The sequence below is a fragment of the Nilaparvata lugens genome, chromosome 6 (assembly GCF_014356525.2).
Source record: "Nilaparvata lugens isolate BPH chromosome 6, ASM1435652v1, whole genome shotgun sequence".
NCBI classification, from domain to species: Eukaryota; Metazoa; Arthropoda; class Insecta; order Hemiptera; family Delphacidae; genus Nilaparvata; species Nilaparvata lugens.
The window spans coordinates 60,355,408-60,378,041 of NC_052509.1; the positions used below are offsets into that span (position 1 = coordinate 60,355,408).

The 22,634-nt window shown below is 34.5% G+C and overlaps 1 protein-coding gene across 1 annotated transcript in view; it reads right to left on the reverse strand.

The window, feature by feature from the left end:
* The window catches only part of LOC111063836 (DENN domain-containing protein 2A), a 47,202-nt gene that overhangs the window by 20,588 nt on the left and 3,980 nt on the right, over window positions 1-22,634 (reverse strand). The window contains exons 2-6 of the mRNA XM_039431597.1: window positions 21,944-22,162; window positions 19,866-20,007; window positions 11,217-11,428; window positions 8,897-9,115; window positions 3,201-3,334 (exon numbers count right to left, since the gene is read on the reverse strand). Coding sequence (XP_039287531.1) covers window positions 3,201-3,334; window positions 8,897-9,115; window positions 11,217-11,428; window positions 19,866-20,007; window positions 21,944-22,162 — 926 coding nt within the window. The remainder of the gene's footprint in view (window positions 1-3,200; window positions 3,335-8,896; window positions 9,116-11,216; window positions 11,429-19,865; window positions 20,008-21,943; window positions 22,163-22,634) is intronic.

Sequence of the window (22,634 nt, forward strand, 5' to 3'; positions counted from 1 at the left end):
TTTTCTATCCTATACAATGTTCCTTACCAGGACCCATTAATTGAAAATACACACAATTTTATAACTTTATATATGATTGTAGATTGGAAATCAGATACATGATTCACTTTTAAATCAAATCAGTTCTATTTCCACCACATGAAATCTATTAAGAAATTTTCTCAAAACATATCATTGCAATACATTTTCTTGTTTTATCAAGAAATAGATTGTGGACTGAAACTTATAGATCAGTAGTCCATCTGAAGAAGCACATAAAAATTCAAAGCAACAATTTTGGTAGTGTCGGTTTATAGAGCCCCAGATAGTTGTTTTGAAGATTTTTTCAATATTTATGACAAGCTCTTATGTCTGCTTAAACGAGATTATAGGAGAAAAGTTATATTTCTATGTGGTGATTATAATATTGATCTTCTTAAGAGAAACTCTAATAGCAGTACTTTCCGGAATATCACTGAATCCAGCTGTTTTTCATTTATCTTTGACAGGCCAACTAGAATAACCTCATTGTCTTCAACCTGCATTGACAATATTGTGACCAATTATAATGTGGATAGTATTCTTGCACAGATTTTTGACCCAGGATTATCAGACCACGAAGCCCTAACAATAGAATTAGCCAATAATCCCAACGTTGAACACAATAATAGTTGCAGATTAGGAAGATGTATTAATGAAAAGTCCTTGAAATTATTTTGTGACACATTGAGCTCTGTGGATTGGTCACTATGTATGACTAATGATGGTGGCGAGAAATTATTTAATACTTTTCACTCATTCTTTTACAATTGTTTCTCCAGTTGCTTCCCCCTGAGAAAGTTTAAGGTTACAGAGAATGATTCGGTGAAAAACTGGTTGACCACTGGCATCAAGATTTCGTGTAGAAGGAAAAGAGAGTTACACATTGAGAGTAAGACTAACAGACATCCTGAGTTTCTGTCCTATTTTGCCAAATATAAGAAAACTTTAAAGAAGACAATACTACTAGCTAAGCAAAAAACCAATGAAATGTTCATTGCACAGTCCAACAATATTAATAGAGGCACTTGGACAATCGTCAGAAATGAACTGGGGCTATTAAATAGGGATGAGCAGAAGATAGAGTTGACTACAGCTGACAATAGGAGGTACTCTAATCCACAATGCATAGCTTCCTTGTTCAATGAGTATTTTGTTGAATGTGCATCTGAAATGTCCGGCTCTGCTAGAACATGTGAGAGCAGAGAGTACCTCAAGCAAATAAATAGGCAGTATCCTCCTTTCAAGTTCAGAAGTGTCTCAATAAGTGTAGTTAGGAAAGCCATAAATAGCTTGAAAAATTCTGGCTCAACTGGGTGGGACGAGATTTCATCACGAGTGATAAAGAAGGTTAGTCCCATTATCTTGGAGCCTCTAACATTTATTATTAATAGGTGTTTGCAGGAAGGAATCTTTCCCCAAAAATTAAAGTATGCTCTGATCAAACCAATTCACAAGAAGGGAGATAGGAAGGATCTTAAAAATTATCGACCAATTGCACTCTTAACTGTATTCTCCAAGATATTTGAGAAGATTGTGTTTGAGCAGATGATGGTTCACTTAGATGAGAATAACATTTTTCATAACAAACAATTTGGATTCAGGAGGGGATTGTCAACAAAGTCTGCTATATTTGAAGTTGTATCAGATGTGTTGGATGCTCTGGATGGATCGCGGAAGGCTTTAGGGCTTTTCTGCGATTTATCCAGGGCGTTTGATATGGTAGACCATGAGCTGTTGTTGAATAAGCTTGGATTCTATGGATTTGTTGGTAGTGCAGGGAAATTTTTCGTGTCCTATTTGGAAAATAGATATCAGTCAGTTAAATTGAGTAATGGGAGTTCACTGGTATTTTCAGCATGGGAAAGAGTAAAGCAAGGTGTGCCACAGGGCTCTGTGCTTGGACCGACTCTTTTCAATTTATTTATAAACGACCTGCCAAATAATGTAGATGGCAAGCTCATTTTATATGCTGACGATACAACGGTTCTCGTTACTGGGAAGGATGATAGCGAAGTTATGATTAGGGCTGAAACGGCTATGCATCAACTCAACAATTGGTTTGGTCATAATGCATTGAAGTTGAATATGACTAAATCCAACTATATCAGGTTTGCCGTGACGGGACATCATGCTGAACCTTTAAACCTGAATGCTTCAAATGGGAGGGAGTGCTTGTCTGTTGAAGTGACTAGTTTTCTTGGAGTGGAATTGCAAAAAAATATGAAATGGGATAAACACTTGGAAAAACTTATAAAACAGCTCTATCATGCACTTTTTGCACTGAGAACTGTGAGGACTGCATCCACTATAAAGACAGCTCAGAAGGTGTATCATGGATATTTTTTAGCCCTAATACGCTACAGCATCTTCTTTTGGGGGAATAGTAAAAATAATTTATATAAAATATTTAAGATGCAAAAGAAAGCTGTTCGTGTTTTGGAGGGCTTGCGGCCATCCAATTCATGTAGGCCCATTTTTAGAAAATACAGGTTTCTCACGGTCCCAGCATTGCACTTCCTTGAGACTGTAAATTTTGTCTTCAGAAATTCAGAGAGATTTGAAGGAAATGTAGTTTGCCATGGCTATAGCACAAGAGCAAAGAGTTCAGCTGTATATCAGTACCCCGCTCACAGACTGACACTTTTGGAAAAAGGACCATATTATTCGGGACTGAAGCTCTTCAATTGTCTACCTGAAAGAATACGGTTATGTGGTAGTCATAGGCTTTTCTTGTCTTCAATTACTAATGTACTTGTGGAAGCGTGTCCCTATACAATGGAGGAATGTTGTGGTGCCTTCATACTTTGAGTTTATGCAGATGCATACACTTTGCATAGAAAAATTTTAATTGTGTCTCCTTCCTTGTTCTATATTAACGATATTAAATTTAATTTAACCATGAATAAATAAATATCGAGTGACCTGGCTGGCTCGGGTCTGGAGTTTTCAAATTGTAACTGATCAGCTTCAGGGCCTCTGACATGACCTAGACTGCTTTTTAGGCAGCCGGGACCCATCCGCCTGGCGTCTGAACGTGTCCATCCTAAACACGGGAAGGGCCCGAGAAAAAAATCTTGCCCGGGCTGGGATTCGAACCCGGGCCTCTAGATTATAAAGCCAGCGTCTAGTCCACTCGACTACTGCCACTCCTTATTTTACCTTTAACAGTTGTTTATTACCTTTCACCATTTGATCCATCATTGATGTACAGACTGTGGCCCGGAGCCGGAAATGGACTTTGGTAAAGTTGATCAATGAACTGATTCATTTTTGTCTCAGAAAGTCCGTGCTTCGATTCCAGTTCCATTAGTACCTGAAATTGAAGAGAGATTAACTTGAATCCACTGGAAAATAGACAGATTGAGTGGAAATTGAAAAGAAGATTCATTCATTAAAATAATAAAATTACAGGATAAGCAAATTATTATTGAACTGATTCAAGGTTATACAGCAATAGTGAGGTCCACTTCATAATGGTAGTGTTTGATTAGCAATGGTATTGCTAACCTTGTCTATTTATTCTTTATTCTTTATTGATTGATATAATAAGTATATATCATATAAATGATAGGGAGAGGAAAAATAAGGTTACCTTGTGCTAATCCTCTCCCCAATTTAGATATGGTTACACATAGTCCGAAATAGGTTAAGTCTTGTAGCTCTTCACTTCGCAAAATTTTCAGACCACTAATATGTTCACAAAGTAAATTTTCAAATTTAGATGCTTCAAAACAAAAAATAGAACAGATATTTCACATTATTATCACTTGAATAGAGAAGATTCATATAATAAAGAAATAACGAATCAAATAACTATGATTCAAATAACAAAGCGGACAGCGCTGTCTCTTTTTCGATTTGCTCTGTTGCCAGATTGTCTGGCAAATTAACAATTTAAAATTAATAATTAACAAAATATCTCATCTTAATTATGAAAATTCATTAAGAAATTATTGAAAAATATATTTCATTGCTTGCTAGAATATAATTGATCATTTCAAACGAGAATGAACAGTTAATATTACATTAATAGACCTGTATCAGTTACCGTCTAGAGAAGGCATTGACAAGACAGAGGATCGGCAACGTTTTTCTCCTAACTTTATCCACTGCCATTATAACGTGGACCTCACTATAGATTAGGTTATATTTAGAATAAGACTAGTTTTCTATAAAGTGAGAAGTTTTTAGCTCAAAAATTTCTAGTTTCATTCAAAATTTAGACTTTTTGAATAATTATTTAACTTAGTTACTGTTCTAGATTTTTTAATTTCAGATTCTAATAGTATCTATTAGATTCAAAATTTGCTCGTTTATCTGAGTATTGAAGAGTGTAAATTGTATTTTGAAAAGTGAAAGTGACATATTTTTAACCAACATTTTGATTTGGACAGTATAGTATAAATTGGAAATGGGACAGTTTTGGGCATGAGCCTGTTGTGCCTTTCCTCATGTTAAGTATTTGTACACAATGTAAATAAATAACTAAATAACTAAATATTGAGAAGGTGATCATGACAAATAATGGACATTATAACAAAAGATAGAAACTTTAATTTTGAAGATATTACAACCGTAATTACATTTTGTATTAATAAATCCTCTAGCCTACAAATAACCTATCGTTATCACAATTAATTATCTAATACAAAACTCCTTGCAAAATTTGACTTAATCCAGTACCGTCCAAGGCTTTTAATAGTGAAGTAGGTAAATTCACACCATCAATCAAATGATAACATCTTTGCATGGTAAAAATATTGTGTCTGCAATTAATGTGTGTCTGGTACCAATAAAATATCGGGCGACTTTTTGCCGATGTTCAAATCGTCCAAAATAGATAGATGTCTAGGTTAGGTATGACAGATGTACAGGCTGTCTAGACTGGTCGAGTGGTCTAAGGCGTTACAAACTTCAGTCTAACGTATTCTCGTTATAAATACGGACTATGACCGTTTCCACGCCGATTTTGCAACGACACGACATTGATACGATATCGTAGATGTCGAAATTACATGGAGCCAAATCAAAAAGCTTCTACCCTCATCTATTGTCGACCAACAAAGTCCAAACTCAAGGTCTTACACCGACACCGACACATCAGTAATTTCGTATACAGTAAGATATCATTTCTAATATGATGAAAACGTCTTATTTGTTCCCCATAACCACACCACTTGTTTCTTGCAACTTGAATCTTGCTACCAGAACACATATAGTACGCTACCTAACCTCAACTGACAAAATTAGTACAAGACTCTTGACGTCAGAGTAGTGCTCTCAACGACATTTCGGCGACGAAAATCTGTCGGACAACACCGTTGGTGTGTATGAAATCTGTTCCTTTTGGAAACATGAATTTCGAACCTCTTCACATCGGGACGAATAGCATGCTATTATTACAAAATCAGTGTTTGTGAAGACATTTATCCTCATAAATTTTTCAAGTTTTCAATGTATTTCAATTTATTAAAGCATTTCAAGTGTAATAATAATATCATTTTCCTCCACCTACTGTCAAAAGTACTTACTTTACTCCCTGAAACATGATACTAAAGTGTCACTTTTTCGCTCTCGGTACTAAAAAACAGAAAAACTCCCTAGGGAGTAAAAGTGACTCCATTTAAATAACATGGGAAGCATATCTATTTTAAAAACGTACATTTGGAATAGGTCAGAAGGTCTAAGCTCAGATGAGGAAGCATATAGAGTAGTCATTAAACCAACTAAATTCAATACCTCAACCAGACATTTGATCGATATATAAAATTTATGTTTGTATGCTGAAATTATTATTACAAACTTCATATCACTATACTAAAAAAAATGTATATATTTTTTTCTTTTATTCCATGTTATTCAAAATATACAGCCAACGAATAGTACTTATTAACTAATCAAATTTGAAACGGGAACTTCATCATAGCTGTAGTTTTGGCTGTCATTGTTGTTACAACTTTAGCCGACAGATAGTGCTGTCGGAGGAGAACTGTGATTACAAGCCAGCTGTTTCTGTTTACTTTTTAGAATATGTTGTAACACATTGTTTGGTCACATACGTTTTTAAAAATTATTTTATTAGCAGTTTTGAATAAAAATGTAGGTGGAGGAAAAATGTTGTGTATATCACGAGTGAAAAATGTTTTTCTCCCTCAGGAAAATTGTTGCCCTCGGCTTCGCCTCGGGCTTCAAACTTTTCCCTCAGGGAGAAAAAAAGCACTTTTCACTCTAGATATACAAATAACTATTATTTCATCTTTCTGATCAACCCAGATACAACATTTTTAGTATAATGTATATTTGGAATGTAATTTTTTGTAATCTTTAAATAAGTGTTTGCATAACCTCATTTGAACTATTTTCATCAAAATTAGGGAGAAAAACAATTTTCGGTTTATCCTGTTGATTCTCTCCCAATCATTGATTTGATATTGTGATTGTGGAATGTAATAAATAAACTATTTTCTGAGATCACAATTAGTAGACTATACCACGGTATTTAGAAGAAGACGGTAGGTGTCACGCGCATGTTTCTACTAAATTTCCGTTGTAGCTGACGTCATTTTATATCCAATCATCTGTTTTTTTACTTTCCTTGCCCTATTACCATAGGTAAGGAAAGTATTGCTTTCCAAAAAAAATTAAGGTACCCTAATTTCATGTTTTCTATACGTTTCAAGGTCCCCTGAGTCCAAAAAAATGATTTTTGTGTGTTGGTCTGTGTGTGTGTATGTGTGTGTGTGTATGTATGTGTGTGTGTATGTGTGTGTGTGTGTGTGTGTATGTGTGTGTGTGTGTATGTGTGTGTGTATGTGTGTGTATGTGTGTATGTCTGTGAACACGATAACTCCATTCATAATCAACCGATTGACTTGAAATTTTAAACTTGAGGTCCTTATACCATGAGGATCCGACAATAAGAAATTCAATAAAATCCAATTCAAGATGGCGGAAAAAATGGCGGATAATTACTAAAAAACCATGTTTTTCACGTTTTTCTCAAAAACGGCTCTAACGATTTTCTTCAAATTTATACCATGGATAGCTATTTATAAGCCCTATCAACTGGCATGAGTCTCATTTCTGGGAAAATTTCAGGAGCTCCGTAATATTCTTGAGAAAAATGGCGGATAATGACTAAAAATCCATGTTTTTCACGGTTTTCTCGAAAACGGCTTTAACGATTCCCTTCAAATTTATACCATGGATAGCTATTCATAAGCCCTATCAACTGGCATGAGTCTCATTTATGAGAAAATTTCAGGAACTCCGTAATATTCTTGAGAAAAATGGCGGATAATGACTAAAAATCCATGTTTTTCACCGTTTTCTCGAAAACGGCTCTAACGATTTTCTTCAAATTCATACCATGGATATTCATAAGCACTATCAACTGGCATGAGTCTCATTTCTGGGAAAATTCAATGAGCTCCGTAATATTCTTGAGAAAAATGGTGGATAATGATCAAAAAACCATGTTTTTCATGGTTTTCTCAAAAACGGCTTCAACGATTTTCTTCAAATTTAAACCATGGATCATGATTTCATTCATTCATTTAAGCCCTATCAAATGACATGAGTTTTTTCCTGGGAAAATTGCAGGAGCTCCGTAATATTCTTGAGAAAAATGGCGGATAATTACTAAAAAACCATGTTTTTCACGATTTTCTCAAAAATAACTTGACCGATTTTTTTCAAATTCATATCCTGTATAGTTATTTATCAGCTCTATCAACTGGCATGAGTCTCCTTTCTGGGAAACAAATGGGGGATCCACCCCATCCTTGGGAAATGGACTTAGTAACCTCCTTCTCGTGCATGATGTAGGTAGCGCAGTTCATAAAAAGAACACATAGTCGAGATATTTCATCTGTAGAACAGCTGTTTTGACGACTTTAAAAAAATGATGACTAAAAAAAATCATCGAATTTCACAATTTACACAAAGGAAAAAGTACTCTGAAAACAATTATATGTACACATATACAGAAGTCTGATCGTAGTTTCAAATATGAGCAAGGAAAGTTGTGTGAGTGTACCACACCAGATTTTTAACGAATAAGTTTTATAAATTGCCAATAGGTGTTGAAAACCTCGGTTGGTGGCGATGACGTAATCTAGCTTGCTGGCCACTGCGCACACATTTCGTGGCCCCTACCGTTTTCATCTAAATACCGTGGACTATACCAAATAGAAATACGTATAGTATGAAAAGATATTCCATGGTATAGGTCGTTTATGTTTCAAATTTGAAGCCGATTTCTTGTTAACTCAATCCGATTACTATCGACTACTGTGTATTATTACTGTTATTACTGTTTGGTGAGAGTGTAAGAGCGGTACAGGATAAACCTCCGTACACATATTCGCGCTTCCAACCCGCACCGAGCACGCTCCTCCCTCGTACCGCCCTCGTACCACCATCGAACCACAGTCGCTCCGCCCACGCACCCATCATGAACGTTACGGAAGATGTTAGATCTTCTCGCGTTCCCCGGTCGAACCACTCTTGCTCGCCGGTCGATCATCAATCGCTCTGCCGGAGTGACGTTGGGTTGCGGAGCAGAGCGAAAGTCTGTACGCACCTTTAGAGACTACTAGCGTCACATAGCTTCACTAGAAAAACTACTAGGACTATCATGAAGACAATGTTTAGTTTCACATTCAACATTCAGCTTGAGTTAACATTGAAAATTGAAACATAAATGCCCTTTACCATGGAATATCTTCTTCTTGTGCTATGTTTTCTCTAAGGCTATATAGGTCTACTACCATGTTGAGAGCGATATTGAAGAGACTATTTTTAGCGATTTTGTAGTCCATACCTTGTAATAGAGCGATATTGTGGAGATAGTTTGCGATATTTTAGTGCATACCTTGTTGTAGAGCGAGTTGGCCTTGAATGGTGTGACGACACAGTAGGCGAGTGGCAGACATACGGCGGCGCCTTCAGGCTGCACACGGCGACAGTAGCCGTATCGACGTCGGCCGTCTGCATCTGTCAGCACCTGTGCGTAGCTCTGTCCACTGCCGGCTGAGGGAGGCCAGTCCTGGGCGTCTGGGAAGCACAGTTCTTCTATGCGTGGTGCTATTGCCTACCCAAACAGATACAGGATGTGTTTTGTTTTATTCAATCATACGAAATAACTTTCAAAATGTTCTCATATTTTCCTTAAAAATGCAGTTTTCATAATGAATGCACTAAATACTAAAAACATCATAAATAAATCCATCAAGAGTGATACAAACAATCCAAGCACTGAATATAAAATTAAATATTATAATAAAAATAATATTTGTACCAATTTTTGTTGGTTTTCTTTTTGGCAATAAATGAATTTGAAAGTATTATTTCAAACTATTCAGCATTATTTTAACATCCGATTGGCCGGAAGGCCAACACATGAAAGGCGAATGAGTAATATAGAAGAACAATAATTCTATCACCGAAATTCAAGTACACTTATGAGTATTCTTCAAAATGAAGATTAAAACTACCAAATCCCTGTTTAGAAGATGCTGCCAAATGAGTTGAAGTATGACATTTGTTTTGAAATCAGTTTAGAAGCGCTGTCCTCCAACTCCTAAGAGTTTGGGTAGAAAGTGGAAGTTACTCAGTGTGTCGAACATGTATGAATATATTTGTTAAGGTTAAGTTTATGTGTCGTCGATTCTTTGTTAACTATTTTTTCTTCGCTGCTATATTTGAGGTTAGATTATTTTTTATCATTATAATTTATTATTTTCCAGTTGTTTATTTATTGTTGTTGGCGGTTTATTGTATGTTAAAAACTCCTGTAAAACAGCTGTTTGCTGTTCGACAAAGGCTTTACTTGAAGCCAAAGACCTTAAATATGCATAGACTCACATGCAGCGCTAGTGTCGTACTTGGAATTGAAATCGGCCATTGAGGGGGCAACTTATAAGATTATTACATACCAATGCCTTTGTAATCTATAATATTAGAAATATATAGATATGATATCTCGTGCTAAAATACCCCAATGGCGGCCTTCAATTTCAAGTAAGAGCCATCATTGGGAAGACATAGGCATTGTGGGTCTATAACTCTTTAAGGTCTTGAAGCTTTTTGCCGTAGACACAAAAAGTCTGTACATAAATGTTTGACAGACATATCGTTAGGGGCCGGTTAGTGGGGCCGGCCTTATGGTGAAACTTGTACCGTATGTGTATAGGGCCTACTGTTCTGTATGAATGTATAAATTGAAATTGAACCTAATCAAATACAGCAGTCTAAGGCCCTCCGCAAAGTAGACCCACGATAATCCACGAAAAGCAACCGACACCGCGGGATGTTTTGTAAACCATTGCTATAGAATTATTCACAATCAATCAGCTGACAAGTGGATTATTCATTGCATGTATTATTTCCATTACACAGATGTCTGGAGAATCCGAGGAATGGTTTACAAAACGTCCCACGGCCTGGGTTGCTTTTCGTGGATTAGCGTGGGTCTACTTTGCGGCGGGCCAAATACAGTTCTTTTGTGGGCAGTAGATGATTTGTGTACGTAGTAGGAAAAATAGAGACAACTGGAAAAAAATATTACAGGGAAAAGGAGTATCTAAGTAGGAACATCTCCAATAGAAGAAGAGAGGGTATATTACATGGGCACATTCTGAGAATGGTAGAGGAAAGATCACTAAAACAAAATACTGTAAAGGATTTTTAATGGAAGAGGAAAACCAGGCAGCTATAGAGGACATGAATTATATAGATTTATCTGGAAAAGATTTTGAAGACAAAAAACTAAAATTTACTAAAATATGGGAAAACCAAATTCAGGAAGACACAAATTTGAATTGAACTGTTATCATAAGAGTATGTTTAAGAATAATGACGTACACATAAGCACTGTATTTTTCTTCTATGACGAGCTTATACACAGTAGAATGTCAGGCAAAATATTGATTTGAATATGAATTGACTTATTTGAAATGAGTGAATCGATTAAAATGGGTTACTAGTTGCTACTATGCTAAACAAACGTTGACCTATAGTGAGGTCTACTTTAAACTGATACCAAAAACATTTCTCATACAACCATTACTGACAGTTAGGAATGAATCTCACGCTACCAAATTTGAAACAGGTGAATTTGAACGATCAAGCTCGGTTATTCATATGTTTTCGGTGTATTCTTAGGCTTTAACGCAATAGTTTCTTCTACTTACATTCTCGGGGTAGCGACTCTTGATGTAGGGCACCTTGCAGCGGGCGGGGTCGAGGTCGAGACCGACCAATAGGAGACACTCGAACAGGTGCGGAAACTGGTCGGGTGACTGGTTGTGTGACCGGTGCACCGACGTCATGCGACTCGACACGCGTCGCACGTAGCCCTTGCGTTCGGCCGTCAACTGTTCACGGTCCTTGTGCGATAGCATGTCTTAAACAAATTCAATTCACAGTAAGAATTAGAGTTTCAATCTAGAGGTGTAGCACGAATTTACCTTATTCCCCTCTCCCTATCATTTTAATAACTGTTCACGGACCTTATACGACAGAATGTCTACAACAAATTGAATACAGAGTGAGTATTCGAGTTTTAATCTGAATTTGGGAGAGGTATAGCACAAATTTACCTTATTTCCCCTCTCCCTATCATTTTAATAACTGTTCACGGACCTTATACGATAGCATCTCTACAACAAATTCAATTCACAGTAAGAATTTGAGTTTCATCTATAGATGTAGCACGAATTCACCTTACTTCCCCTTTCCCTAACATATTAATGACGCACTTATTGTAAGAATGAATGAATAGCTAAATTCATTCATCTATTGCTAACATTATATGATTTACTGTTCACGGTCCCTTGTGTGATAGCATGTCTACAACGAATTGAATTCACAGTGAAAATTAGAGTTTTAATCATAAATTGGGAGAGGTATAATACAAATTTACCTTATTCCCCCTCTCCCTATCATTTTAATGACGTACTAATTGTAAGAATGAATAAATTAATAAATTCATTAATTAATTGTTAACATATGATTCATAAAATGTACATAGTGGTTGAAGGTATAGATAGATATAATAGTTTTATTATATTATATTTGTTATGGATATATTTATTGATTAGTTAATGTAAACTGAAATAATCAGGGGAGTATAAGAAGATAACTTCTATCAACTATAGTAAGGTCCACGTTATAATGGCAGTATTTGATTAACATTGGTGTTGCTGTCCACGATCCTTGTGCGATAGCATGTCTACAAAAAAATTGAATTCACATTAAGAATTAGAGTTTTAATCTAAATTTGAGAGAGTTATAGCACAAATTTACCTGATGACGTACTAATTGTAAGAATGAATAAATTAATAGATTCATTAATTTATTGTTAACATATGATTCACAAAATGTACATATTGGTTGAAGGTAGAGATATAAATAGTTTTATCTTCTTCTATATATATAAAAGCGAAATGGCACTCACTCACTGACTGACTGACTCACTCACTCACTCGCAGAACTAAACATCTACCGGACCAAAAACGTTCAAATTTGGTAGGTATGTTCAGTTGGCCCTTTAGAGGCGCACTAAGAACGAGTTTGGAAAATTTTCCAAAGATACGCCTAAAATCTACGTTATTCCAGCGTTTTTTTTTTTAATGTTTTCTCAGATTTATCGAGAACAAATGAACAGAAAATGATCAAATTTAGTACAGCAGCTCAGCTAGGGTGTAATAATGTTGTGTTAGAAGGAATTTGCAATAACGTCAAAGATACGCCCAAAATTAGAGTTTTTTTTTTTTTGCTTTTTCTCAGTTTTATCGAGGACAAATGAACAGAAATTGTTCAAATTTAGTACAGAAGCTAAGCTAGGGTGTAATAATGTTGTGTTAAAAGGAATTTGCAATAACGCCAAAGATACGCCCAAAATCTGCGTTTTCCCAGCGTTTTTTTGCGCTTTCTCAGCTTTGACTTTCTGATGGAATGAAGCATGCCAAATGAAAAATGCAGACGAGCGAAGCGAACCCGCTGATCTCATTTTTGGACGATCCAGTCGGGGGTCCAGGGGGCGGAGCCCCCTGGCTAGACGGATATGGCGAGCAAAGCGAGCCTGACGGCTTGTATAGTTATAGTTATCGATTCATAGAATATTTAATGTAAACTGAAATAATCAGGGGAGTATAAGAAGATAACTTCTATCAACTATAGTGAGGTCCACGTTATAATGGCAGTATTTGACTAACATTGGTGTTGCTATCCTTGTCTATCATTAGTCGAAGCAGATAAGAAAAAAGAACATGAACGGTGAAATTAAGAGGAGAATAAATAGTGGAATTTGGAACATAAACGCCCAGTACCATAATATATCATCTTATGCTGTCTTTCCTCTATGGTATTCTTAACTTTAATTAATATATGCAGTTGAATATAGTCTCTATTACAAGAAAATATTATAGTCTAATAAACTATGGAAACTTTAATATTTGCAGTTCAATCTCGTTTCTATTACACAAAAATATTATAGTATAATAAATCAATAGATCATTCTACCAACTTTTAGTCCTTCCGATTTATTCTATGAATAAAAATTAATGCTCACGTGAGCATATTGTAAAAGATGAAATATGAATGAGTCTACAGTTTTAGGTGGGATCCAAAACACTTGGAAGTGTTTCTTAAGCTCATAACTGTCAGTTAGTGTAGATAGATGGTCTTAAATAATCATTATGACCAATAGTCATCAATGGAATTAGCAAGAAAATAACTTTGTGATCATAATGGATTTTGTTGACACAACTCACTAAAATTGAAAGTGAAATTCACTTTAAAATGACAGCATGGATTCCATGGGAAGTACTTATGGTATTTATGAGCAAAGCTGACAGTTGTATGGTAATCTCACTAAAGCTTTCAATAAACAATGAAGGAAAGAACTTTCATCAAAGTAGGAAATAAGGAGTTTTTCATAACCTTGGTGAAGCTAGTCAATAAGTTGTCACTATTAGAAATGTGAATGAATAAAATGGAACTGAATATTGAAAATGTTCATATTAACAGATAATTGTTGTAATTGAATGTATAGAGACAATATTGTGTTCTATCCAATAAATAAATCGATTACTGCATATTTGGCTAGGGCCTATGTCATTTTTGATTACATCAGAAACAAGATTTGTCATACCTGATGACACGGCAAAACAGAAATATTTAGAATAGATAATATCGACTTCCCATTCATAACAATATCAGCCCCACAATTAATAATAAAATGAAAAACTGAAGCATATAACGTAGTGTTCAACCAGAGATAAATGCTATTAGAAATCTTACATTTGAGAAACATGAATTCTACACAAACATTTGATATAACTTTTTGAATTGAATTTTTTCAAAACTATTAAAAAAGAATAATGATGAAACTGACAACTGTTTTGAATGATAGCAAGTGATTGAGAATATTTTGGCAGTAAATAGTCGTTACAGAATTAATATCTGTGCTTATCAATATTTATATTCTCAATATCAAATCATAACTGCATTTATTACCCATTTAGATTAAATTTGTTTGACATGGAAGACGGTTTTCTTCAACTGAGAATGTAAATTTGTTTCATAGAACGCTATTTGTTTGATACGACGTGAATATAGCGTTTTGTTTTATTGATAGTTAAACTGATGAAATATCAAGGAATTGCACTAAGCTCTCACCTTCTAGCAGAACAAGGAACCAATCAATCAATCACGTTTGATCATTTTCAAAAAAAACAGCGATTCCCCATCAAAGTTTCAAGGCTTCCATCTTGGCTAATAATACCCGAAGTAAATCCCTGCATTAAGTAAGCCTATACTTTGAAACGTTATGAAACTGAGTTGAGAAAAATCAATTATGAAAGCTAGTTTGAACACAACTGACTTTCCACACAGTTAATTCCTTCAACTAATGGGAACAAGTCGAATTCAGCCAAGTTCAAGTAGAATTTATAAGCATGACTCCACATTTTAAAAAGATAATTAGTCACAAGCAATGCAATCATAATTTGAATTATATTATCTGGTAATATGAAATACAATGTCACCTATCATAACTAAATGTTCAACAACTGTTTTGTTGAAACCCTGAGTCTCGGTTGTACAAAAGCCGATAACATTTTAACCGTGATTAAATCCACGAGAATCCGTTTTTCCAAAAAAGTCTTCTTTTTTTTTTTTTTTTTTTTTTTTTTTTTTTTTTTTTTTTTTTTTTTAAGATTACGTCCTAAAGACTCCAGTCATGGAGTATAAGACAAGTCATGTTATTACATAATAATTCTAACACTAAGTAGTTCAACCTAGTTTAGGTTTGAAAGGAATTCTTGTACACTATAAAAAGCTCTATCAACTAAATATTTTTTAATTTTTTTTTGAAAATCTTCAAATCATCATTACTTTTCAAGATTTGAGGTAGCTTGTTATAAAATTTCCTACCAATATAATCTGGTTTTTGTTCAAATAACCTACTATTGTGACCCATTATATGATAATCTGCTCTGTTTCGCGTATTATACTCATGAACATCTGAATTCTGGATCACACCACTCGTTTTCACATGCATTACAACTTCATATACATACAAAGATGGCACAGTTAATAGACCAAGCTTTTTAAATAAAGGCCTACAAGAGTCTAACCTATTCACTTTCTCTATACATCTGAGTGCCTTCTTTTGAATCTTAAACACCCTGTCCATATTTTGTTGAGATGAATTACCCCATACTAAAATAGCATACCTAATATGAGATAGTATAAGTCCATGGTAAGCAGTTAACAGTAGTTTTTTATCATTCAGCCTAGCAAGCTGCCGCAGGACAAATACCCCAGATGATATCTTATTACATATCCTCTCAATGTAAGGATGCCATGTTAATTTCCTGTCCAATAAAATTCCCAAGAATGCTACTTTCTCTTCTTGGTCTAATTCATTTTCCTCTACAAACACATTTATTTCTCTATCCTCTACTGAATTATATTTACTTTTGAATTGTAGGAATTGACATTTCTTACTATTTATTGTTAATTGCCTTTGCTTCAAGAATTGGACAATTGACTGTACTCCAGTAAAAGCATTTATTTCTAGACTATCTAATAAATAATTGTTAAAGATAAGCGATGTGTCATCAGCAAACAACAGAGCTCTGTGATCTTTTAACTCTTTTGGTAATTGGTTCACATACAACAGAAACAGTAAGGGACCCAGAATTGAGCCTTGAGGTACTCCAGCCTGGACCTCCAGTTTTTGAGATTTAATTTTTACTATTTCATTCCCATCCACCTTGGTAAGCTCAACACACTGGTTTCTACCTATGAGATATGATTCAAACCATTTTAGTTCTATACCATTCACACCTACAGTTTTTAGTATTTCCAATAATATTCTATGGTTCACACAATCAAAAGCTTTGGATAAATCAAGAAATATTGCGGCTGCCTTCTCACCTGAATCTATTATATCTATTAGTCTTTCAACAAGGGATACTATTGCAGTCTTAGTAGATTTCCCTTTCTGGAACCCATGCTGTTCATCACATATGAAATTAATTTCTTCCAGGTGCATCAATAGCCTATTTAAAACTACTCTTTCAAAAATTTTACTTATTACATTTAGAATACTAATGGGTCTATAATTTTCAACTCTTTCAGAATCACCGCTCTTGAAAATTGGCAAAATTTTTCCTTGTTTCAGATCATCAGGGAAAATACCCTGCTCTAGTGAAGTATTAAGGAGATGCAATAAAGGGTCCAGTAATTCATTTTCACATTCTTTTAAAATTTTGCTTGAGACCCCATCCAATCCTACTGTTTTTTTGTTATTCAAATTTTTTATTATTCTTGACAACTCATCTCTTGATAATGGATGAAATTTAAATACCTTTTCAATTGGCTCAGCATTTAATGTAGTTGTATTACAAGTATTAGTGTTCAGTGACTTTTGGAGATTATATGCAACCTGTTGATAATACTTATTGAAAAAGTTACAAATGTCTATACTATCATCCATATAATTTCCATGTTCATCGATTATCCTAGGGACATTAGTAACTGTATCTTTTTGAGCTGCTCTCCTATTTCTATTAATTACCTCCCAAACAGCAGAGTTAAAATTGGTACTAGTTGTTAATATTTCAGATGTTTTCTTACACTTGGCTTTCCTCACTTCTTTTGCATAGTTTTTCTTTAGACATTTGTATTTGACTTCACTCGGAACATCCCTCACTACTTTAAATTCCTCATAGGCTTCCCTAACAATATTTCTTTGAGTAAGAATATCTTCAGTTATCCATTCATCTACTTTGTCCAATTTACTTTTTACTTTGACTTTTTTTATTGGACAGCATACACTAATGTGAAATCTTAGAGTATCAATGAATTGCTTATATTTGTAATTTAGGTTACAACTGTTATAAACACTACTCCAATTTTCTTGAAGCAGTTCCTGCTTCAAACAATTTATATTTCCTAGCTCATATTGCTGAATTTCTTTCACAAAAGTTTTTCTTCTGCTTGGATTCTGGCCCTGCAACTTAACATCTAAAATTTGATAGTTATGATCTGATAGATCTGAGCTACCTAACCTGACATTACAACCTTCTATATTTGTGAGGATATTATCAATAATTGTCTGTGAAGTTCGAGTTACTCTTGTATATTCGTGGACCTTAATTTCTAAATTATTCATATTAATAATATCTCTAATATCCTCTGTCATTTTATCCTGCCTGGCAAAATCGGTATTGAAATCTCCTACTACTATAACATTTGTGAAACGAGCGGTTGTAATTTCCAAAAGTGTGTGGAGCAGCTCACAAAATTTTTGCCAGTCTCCATTTGGTGACCTATAGATACCTAACACTGCTACCTCAAATGATCATCAATTTTTAACCTTAGTCCCGTCACCTCTAAATCCATCTCAACAGAAAATCTCTTAACAAAATCCAGTTCATAAGTTTGGGTATGTTAGCATTGCTAGTGAATATACATACACCACCACTTCTATGAGCTATTCTACAAAATTCTGATCTCAGTGAATAGCCTGGAATCCTAACTTGATTTATTTCCTTTATTTTTAAGCCATGCTCTGTGAAAATAACAATGTCAGGATCCTCCTGTTTAAGAAATACTTCTAATCTGTCAATTTTGTTGCGAAGATACTGAATATTTTGATGATAAATACTAAAAACCTTACCATCTTGTGCTACTCTATCTCTAGCATTTGTAGCTATTTCCCTTTCCCTGTTTTGAGCCAATTTACTAAAAAATCGTTATTTGTTTTTTTGACTGTTTTTAAACCAGAGGATTGCAAACGGCTTTCAATCAGCTCTGCCAATCTATTACAAAATATTACTTTGCCAGATCGATTTAGATGCAACCCATGATTAGTGAAGTTATGTCTTTTCAGCCTTTCATTTAGAAAACAAATCCCCAGTTGTTTAGAATTCTTATTTTTTAGGCTGTTGATTGTATTATGGATTGATTTGTTTGTCGAATTGATTGCTTCATTTAACTCTGGCCTATCAAACCTATTAGGAATAGTACTTATTATTAGGTTTGTTTTTTTGCTGAGTGGCACAATTTCCTTGATTTTTTCTGTTACTTGAGGAAGATGATTCAAGTTAGGTTCATTTATATTATTTGAGCCACCCAGTACAATTAGATAGTCATTTTCATCAAAGTCTTTAGTTTGTTCCCTAGCTGACTCTACAACTGCATTAATTGATGCACTTGGCTTGAAAAAACATTGGACATCAAATTTATTTTTTAATCTTTTATCAAGGAGATCACTGCAATCACGTCCATGACTGGACGTCAGTAGCAGAACTCTCCCTTTCCTATCTTTATTTCCCTCAGCTATATTTTTGGTTGCTGTCTTCAAAACCTCACTGTACGTTTTATTTCGACCATTTTCAGAGCATTTCCCATCATTTAGGTTAGATTCTATTTTTTTGCATTTGGACAGAGGTTCTATCATACATTTAGTATTATCAAATTTAGATGTTAGTTTCTTTATTTCCTCCGACATTAGACTACATTGATTTTTTAGATTTAGTATTTCTTTTTTATGGTCTTCATCTTGTAATTTTATAATCAGTTCCAAAGATTTAATTTCTTCTACCATCCCTAACCTTTCTTCCTCAGACGTTTTTAGAGTTACTTCTAATTGGTTTTTTAAATTAGTGTGGCTACTTTGTAGTTGAGCAACTTTTTCGGCTAAAGTAGTTTGAGGAACTGGGGTTTTTGGTTTTGGCGTTTTTGAATTTTGGTTTTGGGAACGCGTAAGTACTCCCGCAATGTTTACATTTCTATTAATAACCTTCAGTGTTCTATTTGAGCTCATCTTCCTATCTAAGAAATTATATTACTTGCAATAATAATAATTGATTTATAAATGATAGGATTTTAATTAGGTTATAATTTTAGTCAAGTATTTCTCTGATTGGTTCTCGTGGGATTAATCAAGGTTGAAATTTAACCGGCTTTTGTGCAACCGGCACTGAGTGTATCAGTTTGAAATTGTGAGACAGGGTTTGTCCTAACATTATTTTCACAAGGTTTTGTAAAGTATTAATCAAGCTCAAATTTGATGAATTTTCAAATTCAACTTTTTTTTAATTTGAAGGAATTTTTACTAATCCTATTGCAACTACTGTATTAAATTAAATTTAAATATTGATTGCACATAATTTGAAGGAATTTTTACTAATCCTATTGCAACTACTGTATTAAATTAAATTTAAATATTGATTGCACATAAAACTCATCTGTAGGGTACGAGTTTTTGTAGATTTTGTATTCAAAACTAGACTTTTGAAATTTATATTTCCAGTGATATTTACCATTTTTTTGTTTGGAATTTCCAGTGGTTTGAGGAGCCGTGGGATCCTCAGGTGTTGAAACGACTGAGTCAGAATCACTGCCATCTCCCGCTGCCTGCTTGCCTCGATGATTATTGTAAACTTCGTTCAAAATGAATTGAATCTGCAATTAATGAATCAAAATTAATTATCTTCAATAAATTAAATTACCTAGAAAATACCCATTAATAACAACAAAGTCATACTGAATCTGAATAATATTCATCAAAGAGTTTCTTTTTGAATGGAAAAGACAAAGAAATTGTCAAAAAAACACAGATTTATTGATACCTAGAAAGACCGGTTTCGGTTATTACACCATTGTCAATCTCTGATAAACAGAAATCTGTGTTTTTTTTTACAATTTCTTAGTCTTTTTCAGTAAGAGTTTCTTTTTCTTTTGAATTGTTCAACATTATTGCGTATTGTTTCTCTTGAATTTTATTGTGTTTGTGATAAATTAATCAACTGATTAATTTATTTAAACAGAGATAGTTTATCAGAGATTGACAATGTTGTAATAACCGAAACCGGTCTAAGTATCAATAAATCTGTGGTTTTTGACAATTTCTTAGTCTTTTTCATTCAATATGAATAATTACCACAATATCAACTTCTCAACTACACAAAAAGTAAGAGTTTCTTTTTCTTTTGAGTTGTTCAACATTATTGTGTATTGTTTCTATTGAATTTTATTGTGTTTGTGAGAAATTAATTAACTGATTAATTTATTTACCTATTTTCCATAATAAATTGTCGGTTATAAGGCCAATCTACATATTTTAATTAATTTTGTATTGATTAATCCAATAGCTACCTATGTACTTGATAAATAAGAGTGCCGGTTGCACAAAAGTCGGTTGAATTTTAACCGTGATTAATTTTACGAGAACCAATTAGAGAAGACCTTTCTTACAACACGACTTCTCTGATTGGTTCTCGTGGAATTAAAAACGATTAAAATTCAACCGGCTTTTGTGCAGCCGGCACTAAGAGTATAATGCACTATATGCTTTACGTTTTTGTCTACATTTAATAATGTGATGATGGAACTCATTCCTGCACACAGGCTTCGGCCCATGCATATAATGCGTGTATGTTAATGCCTGTAACCCTGTATAATGATGTATATTGTTTTGTTTATATAATTTCTGAATGTGCAATTGGTTCTGAACAGGATTCCTCAGAGATTTGATTTTGAGGTTTGGTGTAAGGGGGATGGGGAATGCTAGCAGGGGTGGAGAGCCATGTCTTGCAGCCGGAATGCAGATTTTTTATTGTGGTAACTTTTCAGGGCCTTCCTGGACAATCAAAGCGGTGTTTTGGGTCATTCATTGTGGAAACTTTTTAGGGCCTTCCTTGACAATCTAATCGGTATTTTGGGTGATTGGGTGGTAACTTCTCAGGGCCTTCCTGGCCGATCAGTTCGGTGTTTTGGGTCATATTGTTATACAAGGGTTGTGTTCTGTCAGAGTCACCCGTGGTAACTTTTCAAGGCCTTCCTGGTCAATCGAATCGGTATTTTGGGGCATTCATTGTCGGAACTTTTCAGGGTCTTCCTTGACAATCTAATCAATATTTTGGGTGATTGGGTGGTAACTTCTCAGGGCATTCCTGGCCGATCAGTTCGGTGTTTTGGGTCATATTGTTATACAAGAATTGTGTTCTGTCAGAGTCGCCCTTTCGATGCAATTAGTTTCGGGATTTCCTAGTGATGAGGAGCTTTTTGGGACGCCTCAGAGATCAAAATTTCAAGCACTCATAGCTTTTGACACAGTGATAGGATCTTCCCGTACTTCTGCAGCTCGTTCTTCTCTGCTTGTCAGGGCGGTTCAGGATCATTTATCATGGGTGGGATTTGATATGAAAGTGGAACATTTATTCTTGAGTGTACTTTACATAATTACTGCATTAGTGAAATAAATAATAAACAAATCATATTGTTTCCTCTTGAATTATCTTGTGAGAAATGAATCAAGTAATGTGTCCCTAACAAGTGTCGATATAAATTTCAAATTTTCTACCGAAAATGTACTTAATGTGTTTAAAACTGTACTTACACTCTTCTTATCAATGCCCTCGCATTCTGCAGGCGTGGAATTGGCGTTTTTAGCACTCATACCGAATGTACTGAGCGGTAGTTTGTTACCAGTACTGAAGTTATTCAACAAATTCAGCCGAAAATTCACGGCTTCATTCAGTCTTTCATTCGAGGCTAGAAACTTGATTTCGGCTTTAGAGGCAGAAGAGTCGAGAAGAGATGAGTCGATAGGTGTGCTCTGAAAAAATAAAATTAGAATTCGAATAAAATAATTCATTCATAAATTAAAAGAAAATAGATGTACAGAATATTATTAAAAGTTGAAACATTGAATGAACGAGCATAATACCCGCAAGGAAATTTTGGTTTGCAGTTACGATCTGCCTAAAAAGATCAACTACATTGGTTTTGGTTACTACACTGGTTACTGGAATTAGTTCCGTACTTATATTATGTTTGATAAATATATAGATAATAACGGATTTTGAAATGTGAAACACCATCTCATACATCATGAGATAACTCTGAGTACATGCATTATAGATCGAGTTCACTAGTAGGCCTACATTCTTTGATGGATAAAATAAATGAGAACGATAAATTTTATGGAGTGTGAAAAATAAATTTTTATCGTACTCGCACTTATTTTAAAATTGTCAGCCATTGCATAAACTTGTATGGATCTATAAAATCTCCAAGTCAATAAGTAA